At 41.0% G+C, this 20,902-nt stretch overlaps 2 protein-coding genes across 5 annotated transcripts; both read left to right on the top strand.

Moving 5' to 3' along the window:
- The first annotated feature begins 37 nt into the window (after positions 1-37).
- On the top strand, positions 38-7,935 carry colgalt1a (collagen beta(1-O)galactosyltransferase 1a). The gene is made up of 12 exons (XM_080487599.1): positions 38-400; positions 2,862-2,972; positions 3,062-3,179; positions 3,720-3,854; positions 3,949-4,153; positions 4,274-4,393; positions 4,573-4,649; positions 4,781-4,887; positions 5,646-5,778; positions 5,858-5,985; positions 6,068-6,274; positions 6,372-7,935. The coding sequence occupies exons 1-12, from the start codon at positions 177-179 to the stop codon at positions 6,637-6,639; spliced, it is 1,833 nt and encodes a 610-aa protein (XP_080343725.1). The 5' UTR covers positions 38-176; the 3' UTR covers positions 6,640-7,935.
- On the top strand, positions 7,899-20,635 carry gmip (GEM interacting protein). 4 transcript variants are annotated; one of them, XM_080487594.1, is made up of 21 exons: positions 7,899-8,642; positions 9,822-9,912; positions 10,313-10,397; positions 10,569-10,632; positions 12,605-12,730; positions 13,883-13,947; positions 14,083-14,190; positions 14,279-14,359; positions 14,639-14,800; positions 14,906-15,043; positions 15,450-15,640; positions 15,768-15,856; positions 15,940-16,002; positions 16,115-16,204; positions 16,328-16,467; positions 16,578-16,754; positions 16,837-16,974; positions 17,289-17,488; positions 17,620-17,944; positions 18,507-18,609; positions 19,356-20,635. In XM_080487594.1, the coding sequence occupies exons 1-21, from the start codon at positions 8,597-8,599 to the stop codon at positions 19,991-19,993; spliced, it is 3,120 nt and encodes a 1,039-aa protein (XP_080343720.1). In that variant the 5' UTR covers positions 7,899-8,596; the 3' UTR covers positions 19,994-20,635. The 4 variants fall into 4 exon arrangements, with proteins under 4 accessions (XP_080343720.1, XP_080343722.1, XP_080343723.1 ...); XM_080487596.1 differs by lacking the exon at positions 18,507-18,609; XM_080487597.1 differs by lacking the exon at positions 18,507-18,609 and having other exon boundaries at positions 17,620-17,884; positions 19,356-19,508.
- The last annotated feature ends 267 nt before the right edge of the window (positions 20,636-20,902 follow it).

The raw sequence follows: 20,902 nt of genomic DNA on the forward strand, positions 1-20,902 counted from the left end.
AGCATGCGTCCCCTTTAAAAGCCCAGCTTCTGTTGTCACATCAGGAGCTGCTGCAGACTTTCCGTGTGCGTAATGACTGCGTAAAGTAAGGAGACAACTTTTCTGTAGCTCATCAGGAGCCAGGCACCATCACGCACACCAACACACTCCTTAATAATCTCTAGTTTAGCGTCGCGATGGCCGGGCTGGCCGGCCTCCCCGCCTCTCTGCTCCTCCTGCTGCTGTCCTGCTGCGCTCCTCTTTGGGCATATTTTGCGGAGGAGCGCTGGAGCCCCGAGTCTCCGCTCCTCGCTCCCCGGATCCTGGTCGCCCTCATTTGCAGAAACTCCGAGCATTCTTTGCCGTATTTCCTGGGCACGATCGAGCGGCTAAACTATCCCAAAGACCGCATGGCGCTCTGGTAAGTGGCCGGTGAGAATGGGAGCTTTCTATAAACTGTTAATTCTTGGTGGAACATGCTTTTATTTTATCCCTCAAAGTGACACTTCCTTAAAATTAATACAAAGTTCAAGTTGTGTTGGTTGTGCTGCTGTCATGAAGAGTGTGGTGGACTTCCAAAGATTGGAGAAGTTATCAAAGTGGCCCTGGAAACAAAGTAAAGTAAGATGTTGCGCAGATTACTTTGTTAAAAAATGTGGCATTGGCATGAACGAGCACGTCAGAAACCAACGCTACGTTCATATCGTGCACAAATAAAGTAACCATCATGGACAGAGGTGAGCACATCTGGCTATGGAGCGGATCAGATGATCTGATCTGAGCACTGCATTGATCTGTATACGTGGAGGGGAGGGGACCAGAGAGCTTTGGCCACGAGGGGAGCTGTGAAATTTAACATACACTTCCTGGTGGGATTGACCTTTCAATCTTCTACCCGAGCCCCCATATCCCCTCACCCCCTTTTCAGTTTCTCTGTGACTGATTCCCATTCACAACCATGTAACAAACCAGATGTATGGCCACATTTAAACACCCCAAAACTAGTCAAGTTGATGTACTTGTATGTAAAATCATTCACTACATTATGTATGCTCCTCCATCATAAAGTAGAGCTTGGGAGCAGGCAGTTTAACTTCAGGCAGAGATGGGATCATTTTTAACAGCTTTCATTTGTAAATGAATGTGGAAGCTGAAACCTGGATGTGAAAAGCAGACATACTGGTCACCACACTATCTTTGAGGGTCACAGTTCTGATTCATGATCAACTTTTCAGGCCTTGTCACTGCGCACATAGATATTTATGGCTTCTTAAACAACTCAATCCTCATGTCTGCCGGAACACAGTGTAAGGGAGATGTCTCTCACATAATAACCAAACAACATGCTCCAACAGCCCACCTGCACTGCTGCCCTCAGCTGTGAGGATTTTGGATGAATGCCTGGAGGGCTTAAATAACACTGCGCTCTTCACTCACAAACTTGATGAGCAAGTTTCACTTTATTTACATGATTTATATTAGCAATTCCGTTCATTCACCTTTTTGTTTCATGTCGGGTCCTCTGAAGTGCATGTTTGGTATGGACAGATTTGTATAACATGCTTTTACAGGCTCTCTAAGGTTGTATAGGAACGGGTAAACGGCTGCGTGACGTTATAAACACTACATGTTTGATGCATTTTGTTGGAACATTTTGCAGCTGTCTGTGACTAAGCCAAAGCCTCTGAACCAGAAATCAGCTAAACAGTCATTTAAAGCTTTGTTGTCATCAATTGAATCAGCAGTTCTATACCAGTGCAGCAACAGTATGCAAATTAGCACACAGCTCATACATATATACATTTGAAGTATACAGTTTAAATAGAGTACATGTTTGAAAGCTCTATTTAAACAAGTTTATGTGTTAGTTAAACATGAACAGCAGAAAATCAGCACAATTCAAAGTATGAGGAACTGAAAGGATGTTCAGCAGGATTGAGGGAAGAAGCGGTTTAGCATGTAGCTGCAGTGTTCTCACAGATCGGTGTGAAGTCTTTCTTCAGAATCCACCCTGGACAACATCCACATGAGCTAAATACAACCCCAGCTGTTCTTTGTGCAGATGTTCAGTTTGCAGCGAGGACTGTTGACTCTCATGGCAAAGTAATAACAACTCTGGATGTTTAGCTGCAGCAGGATTTTCCATTTTCTGGCTGACAGAAAGATGTGTGGTTTGATTTCGTAGGATCTACTGAATTACAGTTGATCAAAGGCCGTCTAACTTTGGTTCATTTGACTCATGCGATGTCCCTCTGTTCTAGTTCTTTCCAAAAGAAAGTGTCTTTTATATGTAACATGAAAATGATAGCAACTAGATGTCGAGTGTTTTGTTTTGTGCTGTTGTTATCTTTCACACTTGTGTCAGTTCCCAGCGCTGCATACAAAGACTTTACAAAAAGTGAACACGAGACTATTGTTCTTTGAGTTTTGGTTTTATCTTCCAACTCTGGTCTCAGTCTGAAGTGAACCCAGTTTCATTACGTTCAACTATTGTTAGCGTTTTAGTTTTTTTGTGTCCGTACTTGTTGGATATGTAGGACACACGGTGATCCGGCGGGTCGCTCTATTACTTCACAGTACAAGTCCAGACATGGGGGTGCTTTCTGTGTGAAGTTTTCATGTTCTAACTTTGCATGCAGGGGTTGTCTCTGGGTAGTCTAAAAACCTGCGTTTGAGTAAAATTGGTGAGTCTTCATTGGCCTTAGGTGTGAATGTGAGAGTGTCTGGTTGTCTGTGTTGACTGGTGACCTGTACAGGATGAATCCTGCCTTCAGCACCAGTCGTAGGATGAAAGTGGCATAGAGGACAGATGAATATGTTTCTCTTCCCTGATGCTGAGCACACTTCATGCTAACGGTTTATATTTTGTTTGACATTGACAGGGTGGCAACCGATCATAATGAAGACAACACTACAGTCATCCTGCGTGACTGGCTGGTGAAGGTCCAGAACCTTTATCATTACGTGGAGTGGCGGCCAAAAGAAGAACCCAGGTTTGTTACTCGAAATATATATCCCAGAGGAACGTCGTGTTGCACAGAGCTAAAAAAAAGTCATTCTAATTAAAAGTGTCTATTTGTAGTCATTATGCAGATGAAGAAAGTCCGAAGCACTGGACCGATCTCCGCTATGAACATGTTATGAAGCTTCGGCAAGTCGCCCTGGAGTCTGCCCGTGAGATGTGGGCAGACTATTTTATGGTAGGTCAACAAAAGTACTCTTTACCATTGGAAAAGAAAGCACAAAAACCCTAAAATTATTTTTGTTTAAGCTTTGTTCCAATGCTTTAGCGTCTGTTCCAATTCAGTTGCTGTTGCAAAAACTAGTACAAACTCAATCCAACTCACCTTCAAACCAATAATTGAAGGCATAAGGCATGTCGGAACGAGATCCAATGGTCTCTTGTGGTCAATTTATCTTCTTTGTGGATCCTCAAGATTTAAATGCATCACTTTGCACAATTATATTTCTATTCCTCAGTCCAGCCCACATTGTTTAGCTGCAGTGGGGTATAATTTTGAACTGAATTTCATCCAGAATTGCAATAATTTTATACCCTGCTTCACTCCTTCGCTTTGGCTCATGAAAACAGAGTTTTAAAATGAACAGTTTGTGGGTTTTGTTAAAACTCAGTCACCACTCAGCTGGTGCATAATTTCACCCATATACCTTCTCAGCTTTATTATTATGTTACTTTTGCACAGACGTATTTTGCAGTTGTTCTTCCCTTTGTTGTTTAGCTGGCGGATTGCGATAACCTCCTCATCAATCCCGATGTGCTCTGGAAGCTCATGAGAGAGAATAAGACTATTATAGCACCAATGCTCGACTCCCGAGCAGCCTATTCTAACTTCTGGTGTGGAATGACCTCTCAGGTACTATTCTGACAGTTATGCATACCTGCCAGTGTATCTCTGGCTCCCTGTGAGCTATGCCTTAATAAAGTCTTTTTTTTCTTTTTTCCTCCAGGGCTACTACAGGCGGACTCCTGCTTACATACCTATAAGAAAGCATGTGCGCAAAGGGTGTTATGCAGTTCCCATGGTTCACTCCACCTTCTTGATAGACCTCAGGAAGGAGGCATCCAGGCAGCTGGCCTTTCACCCACCACATCCAGACTACAGCTGGGCTTTTGATGACATCATTGTGTTTGCATTTTCTGCTCGGATGGCAGGTACTCCACAGTGTCACTTCTAGATGTTCAGTCTGGTGATTCAACTCATTCAGCCGTCCTCTTGTTAAATCTAAACACTATAACTCCAAATTGCTGTTTTCATCTTCTCCGTCTCCACAGATGTTCAAATGTTTGTTTGTAACACGGAGCCCTACGGTTACTTCCCTGTACCATTACGCTCCCACAATACTTTGCAAGATGAAGCTGACAGCTTTTTGCACACCCTCTTAGAGGTTAATGGTGAGTAGCTTGAATTCAGGCTGAGGACTGCCTTTTCTTTTCTCTGTCATACAACTCTTGTTTTCCTCTGGCTTCAAGTCTCTCGACTACTGTCTGCTGCCTCATTTAATCAACTTCCAGCATGTTGTCTCCGTATTATTTATACCATTTCTGCATCCATCTTCCCTCTGACTGCGTAGTGCGACACTCCCAAGTGATGCCTTCCAAATATGTCCACGTTCCCACAAAACAACCTGACAAAATGGGATTTGATGAGGTGAGTAAAGAGTGATATGAAGATGGAACCTGCAAAAATGGCTTTTCATCTGCTTCTGTGCTGTCAGGCTCCCTCTTCCTTGTCCACATCTGTCATTACACTGACTGGCTCCACTCTTGCTTTGCATGCAGGTGTTTATGATAAACCTCCAGAGGCGGACCGACCGTCGAGATCGGATGCTGAGTGCGTTGTATGAGCAGCAGATTGCCTGTAAGGTTTTTGGCGCTGTAGATGGAAAGTAAGTGCGTCGCGTTTAATGAATACTTCACACATACGAACCCAATCTTGAAACGGTGGGAAGAATGTGTGCAATTTCAATGAAAATGCGATGCCATACTTTACAAATCTCATAAACCTATTCTCTTCATAATATACTATATGCATGTAGATAACATATACGATGCTGAAATCAAGATTTTTAAACATCTTAATTTAAAATTTCCATGTTTTTTGATTACATGGAAAATGCTGCTCATTTTGAATTCGACAGCACTTGTACATCTCCAAAAAGTCGACCACAGCTTTCCTGAATGTCAGACCGTTTACCAAGTGAAAACATGGGACACATCATAAAATCTGAACTCCTGCAATAAAGCAGGAAGGTTGTTAAGCTGCGAGAATCCTCCATCCGACAGGAATGGAGCATCATTCCTCTCCTGAAACCACAGCAACTGCTCTTACTTTCGAGACTTATAAGACTCTTGTTAGAAGAAGAGGGGGAGTAACACAATGATAAACATGGCCCTGTCCAAGCTATTTTTATTGCTTCTATCAAGTTTATAATTGGTTTCTATTTTTCATTTAAATGTCTTACCTTCAGCGTCTGATCAGTTGTGTACAGTAAAATACGGGTTTATGAGATTTGTAAATCATTGCATCCTGTTTTAATTCACATTTTAGAAATTATTTCTGTGTTTTCAAAATTGTTCAGTATTTATTTATTCCCAAGTCAAGGCCCTGTTTTAATTTGCCGTGTTTCTTTCTCTTTAATTTAAGAGCAATGAATATCAGTGAAATTCAAGCCATGGGCATCCATATGCTTCCTGGATACAGCGACCCTTATCACGGTCGACCCCTGACAAAGGGAGAGTTGGGATGTTTTCTTTCTCACTATAACATCTGGAAAGAGGTGAACCAACAGAAGTCGAACATCAGTACCCTTTATGACGCAGACGGTTTGCTGACTTACAGATAATTCTGTGTCTTAGATCGTGGAGCGAGGCTTGAAGACGTCTCTTTTGATTGAAGACGATCTGCGCTTTGAGGTCTTCTTCAAACGTCGGTTAATGAACCTGATGAGTGAGGTGAAGGATGAAGGATTGGATTGGGATCTCATGTAAGTTCCACTTCATTTGCAATCCTTGAATGGAATTCTTATGTTCTGCTTCTCACATCTCTGTTCTGTTTCTTTCTTCCAGTTATATTGGCCGGAAGAGAATGCAAGTGGATCACCCAGAGAAAGCAGTGCCGAACATACACAACTTAGTAGAGGCAGATTATTCATATTGGACTCTAGGATATATGATATCGTTACAGGGTGCTGAGAAGCTTTTGAAAGCCGAGCCCCTAAAGAAGATTTTGCCAGTGGATGAGTTTCTTCCCATCATGTACGATAAACATCCTGTGTAAGTGTTTTTCTTCAGTACAAATGAGAACTAATAACACCCCCCTCTACCAAATTAATACTTGTTTTAACGGCTGATATTTCCTTCTCCTCCACAGGTCTGATTACATGGAGCAGTTTGAAACCAGGGACCTGAAAGCATTTTCTGCAGAGCCTCTTCTCGTGTATCCAACACACTATACAGGCGACCCGGGCTACATCAGTGACACTGAGACCTCAACTGTATGGGATAATGAAAAGGTCCGTACCGACTGGGACAGAGCGCGCTCAGGAAAAACTCGGGAGCAGGCTGAAATCAGCTCTGAGGCCCAGAACTCAGACGTGCTCCAGTCTCCACTGGACAGCACAGCGCGGGACGAACTGTGAGACGGACCAGAGTGAGGGCGTTGGAAAAATGGAAAGGTGCTCTGGACAAACAACATGGTTCAATAGCAGTTAATGGCTTATTGGATGTGGCATCAAGTTAGGTCGAAACATTTTATTTATCACATGATCAGTTCAAAAGGGATCATGCACGTCTTAGGTGATCTGTCTCGTCGGTGTGTAGCTTTTACTTTTTAAAGGCACTAGACTTGCCATGTGGAATGGCATTTGCAGTACCCAACTTCCGTCTGTCATACAGAAATGAACCTATGTTTTAGCACAGAATTATTCAGATTGATACATGTCAATGCTTTCAATTATCTTAATTTGACAACACACTGTGAAATACTTTGTCATCGTACATTTCTTTAAATTGCTGAAACAACAAATACACTCCATATCACTGTGCAGAATTTAGACCTAATACAAGCCTTCATGTCTGGAGTAGTTTGTTTAATCTGAATCTTTGAACCAGAGTTTTTTCAATGGGCTTGACTTTTTATTTGATTTCATATTAGATCTTTTTTCGATAATCTTATGACAGACTTTGTTGATACTTATGCAAACTCTTCCAGACTAATACCACAAATCAGCTGTTGAATGGTTGTTTTTTTTTGTATCACAAACCACTGTATCTTTTGGCTTGAACGACACGTGGTTATGCACTCACAGGTTTATTAGGTACTTTAACACAGTGGAGTACAGTTCGATTCAACAGAACTGCACAAGGTTTTTCAGAGTTTTGGCTGAGATTATCACAGAGGTGATGAGTTTAATCTTAACTTGAATATTGTGTGTGATAGTGATGTATCAGACCGCACCATATCAAAAGGTGTTTCTCATATTCTTTACACAGTTATTTGCCAGTGGAGTGGCCAAAATGTTAAAAACTCTTGGTGTCCTTTTCAAAGTGTCCAATCTCAATTTTAAACATGTAGTTATTATTTCTCAGAGTATTTAGGAAAAGTATACGTTACCTTCATAATGGCAGACTTTGGAATAGATCGATAATTTTATATTACACAAGATTATGTTAGGATACCTAATGGAGGATGAGTGTATGTTCTCGTTCAGCCTTTTAAACTCCTAATCACTGCACTTAATCTGAGACTTTTTTGGATCACTCGTCTCATTAATGTCAGTTCTTGCAGATATTTAATCTGTCATTGTTTCACTGTCACCTAGCTGGATATTACGAAGAACTATGAAATATTGATCGGTGCCATTCATATGTTCTGCAAAAATATATTTGTGATGTGTCATGCCAACAAGAATAAAATATTTTATTTTTAAAACCTCAATTTTGTGATCACTCGCAAGCGAATCCTTTCTCAGATTTTCCAGATTTTGCTGAAATAATTCATGGCATCTGAATTCAACAGTCAACTCAGCAATTAATATAGATGGCAGAAATATTATGGTGTGAACTGTGAGTATTGCGTGGATGTTCCAGAAAATGACCTTACTTGCTTATTTGATTAAAAACATAAATAAACTCCAAATATTTTTTTTTCATCTGACGTGTTGAAGCAGTGTCAGCTTGCATACTACGGTGTGATGTATGTCCAAATTAAAGCCACCTTCAACACCACTCTTAACCACTTGTTACAGAGATTAGAATCCCGGGTTTCTACTTGAAAACACATGCAGCATTGTGGTGCCTTCTCACTATATATGATGAGGCAGCGTAGGTGTGGCCTATAATGACACTAAGAAACACTTCCTCTTCCCTCCATGGTGAGAACATTGGTCAACCTCCACTCTACCAGAGGAAGATCATTTTGAGAGCTTTAACGGCTGCAAACTTAGACCCCGCACATTAATAATTTGTCATCAGAGTGTGTGTCTACCACAGTGCAGATTTCCTTCCTTCCTGGTTGTGTACTGCGGTATGACCTGGAGGACAGTTGATATTTGAGTGCTGTCGGTAGTTTCTTGCTGTTGTGAGCTCAGTGAAGAAATGGAAGGAGACCAGGTGGAAAACAAAGTTTCCTCTCCAGCCCCAGGTGAGCACAGTCAATAAAATACTTTCACTGAGAGTGATGAGGCATTTCCCTGAACTCACAATTCTTCAAATGGACTAATTTTATTGGTATATGTTGATTAAAAGTTTGATGAAGTTACTGATGAGAAATCATGACAGGCCTATTACATGTTGGTGTCTGTGCGCACCGTGTGCAAGATTATTGTTCTGATGAATAATCTTTGTGGCTGTACCTGATGAGCGGATGCTGTGTCAAGCACGCAATCAAAAGAATGATAATGAAGTTTGCTACCTCTTTCTTCATTGTAATGCAGTCTTGTTCTGTTAGTTTTATGTGACATATGATAGTTTTATTGTACAGGAAATTATAATTTTTTTGTTCCAAGAAAGCAGAGAAATACCCAGCTATCATATATTTTGGGACCAGGGCCTCAGGTTGTGAGGTTTTACATTATATTAGAAATCTTTTCTGGGTGCTTTCAAGTTCCTGTTCAGGAAGTCTTTACAGTGTGACTCAAAGTCATGAATATAAAAACCCTTGCCGCCATCACATCACTGCAGCTAAACTACAAGGTGAAACCGTACCAATGTATAAGTGCAGTTTTGGTGTTAAACGGTGTGGATCTGAATGTGCTGAAACTTTGTTTCTCACTTCTCATTCTAGCACTGAAACACTGACGGTGTAAAAAACAGCGACTCTGTGTTCATTATGGGATGTGACACAAATTGCAAGCAGGATGTGGTTGACCAAAATGGAGGCAACTTGTTTTGTCGCATCTGTTGTGAATGATAATTCATCGACCTTTCAGTACATCAGTTACAGCAGGAGCACAAATGCCAGAGGTTTCACTGCTAAAATGCATCACATTGTTTCTGCTTTGCAAATTCAGTCATATTATCAAAACTATTTACTTTTCGAAAGTTGTGAACAATTGATTTATGCCATCGACTATTCTTATCTTTATGTGCATCTATCAATTATCTCTATTCTATTAATGTTGTACAATCTGTTTGAATCCATAAATACAGGTTTGTCCTTGAAGACAATAGTTGATTGCATTTATTCAAGGCAAATAGCCTTGAATAAATGCAATCAACTATTAGAGTCTACAATTGGCAGTGAGGATCCATTTCAGGCGCCTCATGTCGGGCACAAAAAGTGCATACGTTTTTTAACCTGTGCATCTATTTCTCATTTTAGGAGTGACAAAGGAGCGTCCTAGATCTGAAACGAAGCGCTACAGTGAAATCCTTAGAGATTTTGATAATCTTGATTTATCGTTAATCTCTTCGTAAGTATTACACATTTATAAATGGTGCTACCACGTGTTGCTCTTGTCTGCTGCATCACTCTGCTTCTTCTGCTCGATCTCAACACAGTGGCAGACAAACACAGTGCTTAGTGACGCGATTCTCTAAATCGGAAACAATACAGGAGGAAAGTGTTCCGATAAATATGCTCATTGTCATATTAGTGAATCAGGCTGCTTTTGCATACCTATTCTTCTCTTGTACATTAATTTGTTAGATATGCTTCATTGCAAAAAATATATTAATGGCTTATTCAGCAAGCCCATTTATTACATTTAAAGTATCTATCCACTATGTTTCTCAATAAATGCTTTGATAGACTTTGTACGTGGAGCCATTTCATTTCAAGTTTCTCTTTTATTACATAATTTCTGTGTTCAGTGCAGGGGAGGATCTACTGGCTGATAATGACTCTGAAGCCATCTCTGCAGACAGCGGGGAGCACACAGAGCAACATAATGTGTCTGTAAGGATAAATACCGTAATAATAATAATACAACAGTTTCATGCTTTTAATTTATGTTGTTAATTATTTTAGCTGCTTGACACATTTTGGCTTTCAAATATTTGAAGTCATTCACAGAAAAGTCCAAATGTGTTTTTGAAGGGATTGATGAAGAGTTGGTTTCTTCAACAGAGGGAAGATGCATTGTGTCCACCAATACAGGCTGAAGCCAGTGAAGGTGACGGATACCAACCAGGTACTATTTGTGTGACTGACAGAGAGCGAGCAAGAAACCCAAAAACATCATGTGAATATGTGTTTGCTCTCTGTTGTGGTATGTCCAAGATCTCTAGCTGGTATAAACTGTGAAGCCGTGTGCAAGGTATCTATCTATTAGATTAATTGTACTGGTTAATATATGGTTTAATCAACTGCTTACCTTAACATTAACTCCCCTGTAAATGACATCTGTGATCCCAGATCATTGAGGATTGGTGGTCTGTGTCACGTAATTGTACATTTTCTTCAATCCTTAGTTATTTTCTTATAATTAACTGTGAGTTTTAACTGCCTTGCTGTAACAAGATTAGGATAAAGGGATGGGGATTTAAGTAGGAGACAGCTGCTCTTGGTTTTAATGTTAGGCGCAAGTGGTCTAAAAGAGGAAGATATATCAGTGTTACTACGCAGGCTGATTTTTGAGTGTAAATACAGATGAGATGAAGAAACCGACTGTATTTGTTGTGATGTCTGCTGCCAAGTACTCCTGACTCAATGTACAGGTCACAGCATGCAAGATGTGAGTAATTAAAAAGAACTCACCACTTCAAAATATAAAAATCTCCATTAGAAGGAATAAGGAAGTATTAGATTCCAGTACAGAAGCTCTTTCATTTCCCCCACTCTGTTTACCCCACTCAGCGGGACACACACCAGGAGGTCAGCCTTACTCTATGCTCCTCTAATAGCCTGTCCCTCTGCAATCTGGACCTGACCGGGATAATCCTCAATCTAGATGGAGGAGGTTGTAGCCAGATCACAATCTGCATGGAAGCTAATTTTGCTGAGTGCTCAGAGCGATCCCAAACCCAAAATGGAAAGAAAGAGAAAAGGCTAAGAGAGGTCGCACGACATTCCCACAAATCAGGAATTTCCCTGGAATTGTCTGCTCTGTGTTTTATTTGAACTTGGCTTGAATACAAAGAGATAAATGTCACTTGAGTTGAAGTTTTCACTACTGCCCTGGCTAGTCTTGGCATCTCTGTTAAAAGTATAAAAGCTGCGTGACTGAAGTGAGGAACTTGAGAGAGAAGTCGTTGCACTCTACTGCAGTGCGTGCTTGCCTATTTAAAACAGTGCCCTGTGGGCTTTCATAAGAAGTGAAAGTTCTTTCTATGTATCTGTGCTCTACCGTTTCCCTAGAAGACAGATAATGATGACTTCTATTCGTAGGTGTGCTGGAAGTGGATCACAAAGCGAAGGAGGAAAATACAACAAAAGATACTTGTGTTGGGAGCATATGAGAGACCATGTGACACACATCATTCACTGTGTTTCAGTGAGTCACAGGGGAAGAAGAGCGGTTGTCATATGAACACTGTGCATGTATGACCACAGTAGAGCTGTGACATTTTTGCGTTTTGTACTGCCCAGTGGCTCTTAGTGGTGTTGGTCTTTTCTCTCACTGCACCGCTTGTCTCTCTATAGCTCAGTAGAAGTGAACAGGTGTGGGAGGGAGGAGCCAGGCAGGGAGAGGAAGAGGAAGAGGGGAGAGGAGGGAAGTTGTCCAGCTAAAGCTGTTTGTCTTTAGTCTATAGTAATGCTCCTCACTCACATCCAACCTCGACTGCGTGACTGTGGAGGCCGAGGACTAATTTACACCATTTTTTTTCCCCCAACGAACTGCCTTTACTTATTTTGCTGAGACCTTCTATAACCAACAGGATCTTTATCTGAGGAGCTCCAAATGACTTTTCATATGCCAACATTTTTTCCTGTTTTGGGTTTGTGTATATCTTTTTTGTTTTAACTATTATTTGCTTTTTTTCAATATTTTTCTTTTGTTCTGTAAAGTCTGGGAGCTTAAGGGTTATCGTTCCAGATTAGATCCAGGCATTTCATTAAGACTGCAATCTTCCAGGACAGACAGGCCGTAGTGGACACAGTGATCCTTGTGTACAGCTCCAAAAGTACAGAGCCAACAGTGATGCTGATGTACTCCCTCACAGCCCAGGAAGCAGACCTGGCCCTCTGTCGCTCTGAGGGCGGAGTGGAGACAGCACTGCAGTATGCCAAGATGTGGTGTCGTTATGCCAAAGACCTCCTCGTCTGGATGGAGAAGAGAATTAACCTGGGTAAGTGCAGATGAAACTGAACAAAGAAAAAAATAGGGCAACGTGCAAATTATTGTGTGTATAATGGGGTAGCATATTGAATTTAAACTGCAGTCAAAAGAAGGAATAGTTTGATTGCTTAAAAAAGGCAAAACCACTGTCACTAAATCATAGAAAGATTTTTCTTTCTAAATGTTGTGAATCCCCACAGAGGACCTTTTAGTGTAAGAGTAGATGTTTCATCATCAAAAAACAAAAGAAATGAGTTTTCCTTCATTTGATGGACATTATTACGAATCTTTAAATCCTGACGATGAAGCAGAAAACATTCATGACATGCCTTTATTAACCAGGATGTGCAGTACCCTCGTGAACAACACCCGGCACACTCACACACACACAGAAAGGATTAGAGGGCAGATTAGCTGGCGAGAAGAGGGCAATAGAGGAGATGGAGTGTCTTAGGAGTACATAGACTACAGTGATTACACTTGCATTACATTTGATTACACAGGTGCCTAATGTCCAGACAGGGATGTTAACATGCAAGTCTCCTGGGAGCAAACAAAATACACAGCAACAGTAGAGTCTCTTGAGCTTTTTGTGAGGAGTAGCATTGGGCAATAGCAACTGATGAGTAACACTGGGTGGTGCTCAACCCCCTAACTACTCATTACGCACTGAAGAGCAGCACTTTGAGTTCCCTAAGCAGCAGAAAAGTGAGTGATTTGTGAGTGAACGCTCTTGCATCCTGTTGCACCTGCACTGAGCATATAGATCATACACTTTCATTTCACAGCTTTTGGTCTCAGCATTATGCACAGTGTTGTTTACTCCTGCAGTGGTTCTTCGTCAGATGCCCAAAGCACACCAAAGATCTTTTTAAAAAAAAAAATATTTATACCAAAAAGGATTAAAATGGTCAAAACAGACACAGGACAAATTAAGCTTTGGTCTTATTAAAATCCAGCTGATGCCACCAGTTGGACCATCAGGGGACAAACACAGAGAGACGAGCACTCACACACACACACTGACATTTACATCTACAAGTAATTTAGAGTCACCAGTCAAATTCAAATACACGGTGGAATTTTTTCAGTTTTGATGTACTGATTTTTAAAAACAATGAAGAAAAATGTTATCCATGTACATATTTTAATGTGTTCACAGAACAAGAATTTGCTAAAAATGTGATCAAGACAGCGGAGGGGGCCAGGCCCAACGTGACGCAGCAGGTACACCTTTAAATTTTGGATTTGGCAACCATTTGGTTAAAATTCAGTGTCACTGAAACAGATTTCTGCATAATAGTTTGTAGTGATTTACTGTAGCTATAAGTAAAAGGTGAAGTTGTTTTTTTTTCTGTTTAGGAGATGATGCCACTGCAGTACATCTATACCATGGCTTTAGAGCAAGACATCAAAAACAGTGTGACCTCTCGAAAGACTTCTGAACTGCTGCAAAACCGCTGTTATCAGGTATAGAAGTTCACGCAAACCTACAAAATGTCAACTGTGTCTGTGTTTTAGTTGAGGATGTGCCTAATCAGGGATCTCTATTTCAAAGGCTTTGGCTGCCAAAAGGAATGAGATTGATAAGTGGCGCAGAGAGTTTAAAGAGCAATGGGCAAGAGAACAAAGAAGGATGGTGAGTGAATCAGCAATTTTGTCAGCCAAAGGGAGGTTGGGTTAATTTGTACTTTCACTGACGTTGTTGGCACCTATGTATTTTGTGCCAAACTAAATTATTATTGAACATTTATTCTGCATACACTAATAAAGATATATTGTGCAACATGAATACATATAGGAGGCATCGCTTGCTGATGATGTAAATGTCACGTTTTTCTAAATGCTATAGTGTTATTCAAAATGTATGAATAATATACAGTAATATTCTCTTTGTATCACTCCTGTATGTTATCAGAATGATGCAGTGATAGCTCTTAAAAAAGCCAGGCAACAATACTTCCAGCGTTCTGAAGAGCTAGAAAAGGCTAAAGCCATCTCTGCTAAAGCGGTGGAGGAAACGACTGGAATTAAAACGCTCGATAAGAGGAGGAAGTCCAAGGATGAAGCCCAGTCAAAAGTAAAAAATCCCATCATTCTACTACACTGATAATAACAGCGGAAATTAGTCTATTATGCAGTTCTGGTGCAGCACAAAATACAATGATCACACTGTCTTCCCCAGGTGATGGAGACAGAGTTGATGTACAAACAGTGCGTCAGCGATGCAAAGATCCACCAAGAGGAGTTGGTGAAGGTCAAAGAAAGAATTATTTCTCACATTCGTAAACTCATCTGCCAGGGGGACACTGTGCTGAAGGAGGTGAGTGTGAAATAAGTGAATACCAGACATCTCCCTTCATGTACACGTGTGTGTCAGTTGGGTACTATTGTCAACCCAATTGTTTTGAGGCAATATTCATACATTTCTTGTAACATCAGCTGATTCTACATTTATGTCTAATCTACACTCTTTTTGAAAGAGAAATTATAGTGCCACCCGATTATAAAATCAGATCTTCAATATGCTGATCAACTTAACCAGTCATGTTTGTTTTGTTTTGTTGTAGTTGTATCAATTGTTTACAGCCATGTTTCACCACATTAATGATAGGGTATGAAAACAAGATCACCGAGCGGAGTCGTCCTCCGTCATTATATCACACAACTAACAATTAGTTGATAAAATCACTGCTTGGTCTCCACATCACGTGTTTCCTCTGCATCAGGCCACAGTCAACATGTTTTACTACCAGCGGCAGCAGACGGAGTCAGTTCCTCTCGGCTATCACAACCTGGAGTTGACGTGCAGATCACTTGAGCCTGGTGAGCCCTATCTGCTATATGTCCTCAGCAGGCGGCGCCCTGAGCAGCCTCTCCAAACCTACACCTTCCAGGAGTATATTCCTCAGGGCAAAGGGTAAGGCAAACTGGAAAATAGCTGGTTTCTAAAATGGAAGAATTCATGTATTTGTCATAAGACACATACAATATACAATTGATATGCACTATTGCTATCTGTACTGTGTTTTTAATCAATCTCTTAGCAAACGGAAAACCAGTGGAGGTCTCAGCTCTCTGCAGGACTCTTCACTTATGACAAATGAAAGTCAGCTAAGAAAGCCCAGCGATGGCAGTAAGGATTCCACATAATTACTTCATGACAATAATAACAGAGAAACCTCTCCCTTTAATTGAATTTTTTTTTATACACTTTAGGGAAAACAGGGTACAGTGACTGTGAGAGCGTTGGAGGCAGCTTGGAGTCTCTGTCAAGCCCTGGTAAGCACAAGCTTGCATTTGTTTCTGTAATTCTGCCATTTGCATGCATATACATTTATTTTTTAATGTCTCCTTTATTTTCCTTCTGCTTTATGTCAATGCTTAACTAAAGCTCATACGGGTCGTCGGCTACCGAAGACCGCATCCACTTTGACAGTGTCATCAGATGACTTGGACGAACGAGACTTGCCGTCAGAATCAGGTTTGTAGCTTCTTCTTTTTTTTTTCCTTTTTTTTTTTTTTACCATGTCGTCCTGTAAGCAGAATACATTTTACTCAGCTTCTCCATTTGTATTGAACTTCATTTCTCCTCCTAACCTTTCAGAGTGCATTGATGGCCAGCCAAAAGTGCGCTCGTACTCTAGAGCTGCACTCACACATCGCCTCAAGAAAATGAAAAGCAAGATGGGTAAATGCAAGCAGTGTGACAACTACATTGTTGTCAGTGGGGTTGAATGTGAGGAGGTGGGTAACAGAAATAAGAACCAAGGAGTAACTAGATTATTCTGATTACACGACATGTATGGTCTCTGATTATGTCCACGTATTTTGTTCCTGTCTTGTCGCACATTCAGTGCGGATTGGCTTTGCACAGAAAGTGTATGGAAGTGTGTCAGCTGGAGTGTGAGCACAGGAAGGGGGCGGTGTTTGGAGTGGACCTCTCTCTGCTCTCACATTTTGGACAGAATGAGGTTCCTTTTGTGGTGCTGCGGTGCACGTCTGAGGTTGAGAGTCGTGCTCTTTCATTGCAGGTACAGTTGAGCATCTCAGTGACGATCACGCTGTGGGTATGAAGTGTGGTCTAATAACAGTGCTCTGCCTCTGTTTTCTAAGGGGGTGTATCGTGTGAGTGGGTCCAAGCCTCGAATTCAGAAGCTCTGTCAGGCCTTTGAGATGCAAAAGGAGCAGGTGGATCTCTCTGACCATTCACCGCATGACATCACCTCTATACTTAAGCACTTCTTCAAGGAGGTAAAGGAATCATTTCTAAAAAAAAAGATTAACTTCAACAATTATGCTTAGGTTTAGTGTTAGAGATCTTGTATACAGTACTGTGCAGATGTATACAATGCTGATGTCAAAGTGATAAATATATTGCTCTACGTATGCATCCATCCAATCAATATTTCTTTTCTTTTTCTTTTTGCTTTATGAGTGTCATATCAACACAATGCTTATTGTCCGGTTCCACATTGTTTGTTTTCTGTCAGGAATACGCTCCTCGTTGATTAGTAGTGCCTCTTTTCTCCCATGTCACTGACTAATCTCTGCAATATCTCTTTCAGCTTCCAGAGCCCTTATTAACCTTTGAGCTGTACAATGATTTCATCGCGGTGGGAAAGTACATTCAGCTCCTGAGTGAGAGGGACTCATCAGCAAACACTAATGAGACAATGGAAATCATTTGCAGCCTCCAAAAGCTACTACAGAAACTTCCCTCATATTGCTACAGCACATTGCAGCACGTGATATCTCACCTTCAAAAGTGAGCCTGAACTTGAGTTACCGACCTCTGTAGTTAGCAGTAACTACTAATTTCTTTGTAGATTACATTTAGTCCTCTCACATTGCCTCAGCATTTCTTGAAATGAAATGTTCTGATGCTTGTCTTCACAGGGTTGCAGAGAACAACGAGAACAAGATGTCCCCTTGCAATTTAGGTATAGTGTTTGGGCCAACACTACTGCGCCCTGTAGTGTCTACGGATATGTCAATGGTTGCCTTGTTGGAGACAGGCTACCAGGCTGCCCTTGTTGAGTTTTTCATCACACACCATGACAAGGTTTTTGGCCTTCAGCAGAGACCCAGTACAACCCCTCCCCCAGCACCCTCTGCACCCCTTCCAGACACCCCGCCCAGAGCTTCCTGCACCCTGGATGAGGTAGTTTATGCTGACTCGGAACATGAAACCTCCACCAAAGAAAGGCCACACTCACTTGAAGTAAGGACTTTACCGACATCCAGCTGTAGTCAAGGTTCTCCGAGACTTATAATAATAACAGTAGCAGCCTATTTTAATACACAGCTACTTTAATACTTTTTTTTTTTTTTTTTAATCTGTTACAGCTGCTTTGCTTTCTCACTGAGCAGAGGGAGATCAATCTTACTTGTAGTTTAAAGAGCCTTAACACTCAACATATTAACCTGGTGTTACGCCAGGAGGATTAACAACATGAACAGCTACTGTATTTCTACTGCTCTCTTGGCATGCACTTCTCTCTAACCTCCTTCCAAACTTTGCTGTGAGGAGATTTCCCTTTCATTGCCTTAAAGCTGAAGACAGTGTTTCTGTCTGTTGGTATTCGCAGTGGCTCTAAATGGCCCGTCATCTATGGAATACAATTTCTTAATGGTTATAATTATTAGAATATTGTCAGAGAACAAATCTCAGGTGGTGGTTGTCTCGGTGATAATCACTGTCTTGGTGCTTCAGTATTCTAGGGTTAGATGTGGTCTGTAAACCCTTGCAGAAAACCACCCTTCAACTTGTGTCATTCCAACAGAATCGGTCAATCAAGAGAGACTCAAGCGAAGGTTATATTTCTGACAAGTCTTCATCCAATGAGGCAGTGGACCAGCTCAGCCCTGAGGCCTGTGAAAGAGCAGGTAGGCCAGATACAGTACCAGACAACTTACTCTTGCCTATAAAAAAAAAAGGTTGGCTTTCATCTCAGGTGTTCATGCTGAAGTATATAGATGCTGACTCGGTTTCTGTTGCCATCGTAATGAGTTAGAGCTTGTTGTGTCAGCTTGTACTTGAGGACATGCTTTAATTAATCCTTTTGGAGGTCTTGTAGGTATTACAGTTACACCTCCCAAGTTGTTTACCTCATTTCTCCCAGACAGGTGGTTAGTTCCAGATTATAGTTACTCTTTGTCTTTCTAAGCACCAGATACGGAAGATGCAAAATGCCACAAGGGTCTTAGTCTTCTTCATCTCACGCATTTCCTGTAGTTATTTTTAGAAACGACATTTTCTTTTGTCACCATGTACTTCTGTATAAATGATCAAATTGGGTTTTGTACCTATTGAGAAGGGCTGTATTTAGTAAAAAAAACATTAAGCAAATTGTTTGGTTCCCGATGATGGTGTAATTTCTCAAAGTATAGAATTATCTATGCTACTATAGAGTTTTGGTGTAAATTCATACTACATATTTACAAGATGTGCTCTTAAGCGCCAACTTTTCTTTGCTTGCTTTGCTTGTCTATATTTCTTGGATTTTCTTTTCTAGTCTTTCATTTATACTAATGACACAACAATCAAAATGCAGAATATTAGAAAGAGGTCAGATCATTTGCATTGCACAGCATTGTGAGTTATGTGTTTGTTCTTTCTCTTCTTTCCCTAGTCCTGGCTATGATAGGGGCATTGAGTGATCCTCAGGGTGTGTCAGCGGCGGAACCAGCGTCTAATTTAGGAGCCCAGCCACACTATCGCTTCACCAGACAGCCTGTGAAGTATCATCGCCATCATAATACAGGATCCCGCTTGTCTAACCCTAGTCGTACAGCCAGACAGGTTGACGCCCCAGTCAGGGCCCAGCCCGGAAGTGCAGACAGTAGCTGCAGCTCTTCACCAGAACTAAGGACACAAAGACTCTCCCATAACTCAGACACCCACTTTGACTTCACTCATCAGCCTCTTGGAGTCACTGACGTTGCAGAAGGTAAAGTAGACATCCCGCTAAGTCCTCGCGACGTCGTGGAGTACATGCTGGGCCTGGAGTCAACATTTCCATCACCTGTAGCAGCAATGACTTCCAGTACAACAGAGGAGTCTGTTCAGGAGACGGCGGCAAGATGTTTAGCTGAACAGAGCATGAGTCTGAGCACTAAGGGACAAAGTGCCGGTCAGAACCATTCCCTGTGTCAGTCACCAAAGACAATTCCTGTTGTACACAGTGTCACCTCACCAGCACAAAAGATCCTGTCTGGTCTGAAGCTGCGACGCAGTCACTCGGGAAAGGATGAGCAACTCTTTGTATGAAGAAATCTAAAATCTGTAGACAGTGCACTGGAATGCAGTGCAAGACTGTAATAATGTTAGACTCCGGTGGTCATGAAAATGGGTTTCTATTTCATGGACAAACACAGAATCAGTTCCTATTTGGAAAAAAATAGACCTTCCCAATTCACACACACACAAAAGAAAACTGGAAAGACTTTGGAAATTTCAGTCCTGATGCTTTTTGAGACTGTAACCTTATTACAACGTGATCTTCTTGAGGATTGTGACCTGTCATCCATTCAGCTGTCTACTCAGACCAGACAAGTGAGGTTGATGCATGATTTTCTTCTCATTACTTCTACTGGGTTTGAATACAATGGGTGGAAAATGGAGAGATGCAAATTATAAAATAGGGTTTTGTACTGAAGAAACTACAATTAATATGCAATTGTTTTATGTATGATGCGATTTTGTTTTTCTATTGTGGTTTATATTACGGATGGTTATTAGTACATCAAGGTTTTGTCTCTTTCATTGTCACTCGTTAAAGGTATCCTCCAACTGATATTTTTACAGTTTAATGCACCTTTCCTTATTGAACACAAGAGGGCGTTCCTCTCCCAATGTGAGGAGACAATATAGCAGACACAATAGTAGAAATGTAATAAAGTATTCATGTCTAATTGTAGTGTCGTCTTTTGGAAATACACTTTTTCTAACTTCCTCTTCAACCTTTCATGTCCAGGATGAGTTTTCATTCATAGCGTCAGGTAAAGTGAGACAACATTGTCTGACGCCTAGATGAAGTTGCCTTTGTATTTTATTGGTATCATCCTAGAATTTCCTTTGTTCTTTTGATAATTTTCGCAAACAAAAAGTACAATCTAATGATATAGTGAAATGCTAATAACAGAATCAATGTTTTCCATTATTGGGAGGATTAATATG

This window comes from Lipophrys pholis (assembly GCF_963383615.2).
Source record: "Lipophrys pholis genome assembly, chromosome: 19".
NCBI classification, from domain to species: Eukaryota; Metazoa; Chordata; class Actinopteri; order Blenniiformes; family Blenniidae; genus Lipophrys; species Lipophrys pholis.

Bases quoted from the DNA above. Each gene is read 5' to 3' on its own strand.
- colgalt1a (XM_080487599.1), top strand. From the start codon at position 177: ATGGCCGGGCTGGCCGGCCTCCCCGCCTCTCTGCTCCTCCTGCTGCTG. The intron at 3,180-3,719 runs GTAGGTCAACAA...TTTGTTGTTTAG, and splicing joins TGTGGGCAGACTATTTTATG to CTGGCGGATTGCGATAACCT. The intron at 5,986-6,067 runs GTAAGTTCCACT...TCTTTCTTCCAG, and splicing joins GGATTGGATTGGGATCTCAT to TTATATTGGCCGGAAGAGAA.
- gmip (XM_080487594.1), top strand. From the start codon at position 8,597: ATGGAAGGAGACCAGGTGGAAAACAAAGTTTCCTCTCCAGCCCCAG. The intron at 15,641-15,767 runs GTAAGGCAAACT...TCAATCTCTTAG, and splicing joins TATATTCCTCAGGGCAAAGG to CAAACGGAAAACCAGTGGAG. The intron at 16,205-16,327 runs GTTTGTAGCTTC...CTAACCTTTCAG, and splicing joins AGACTTGCCGTCAGAATCAG to AGTGCATTGATGGCCAGCCA.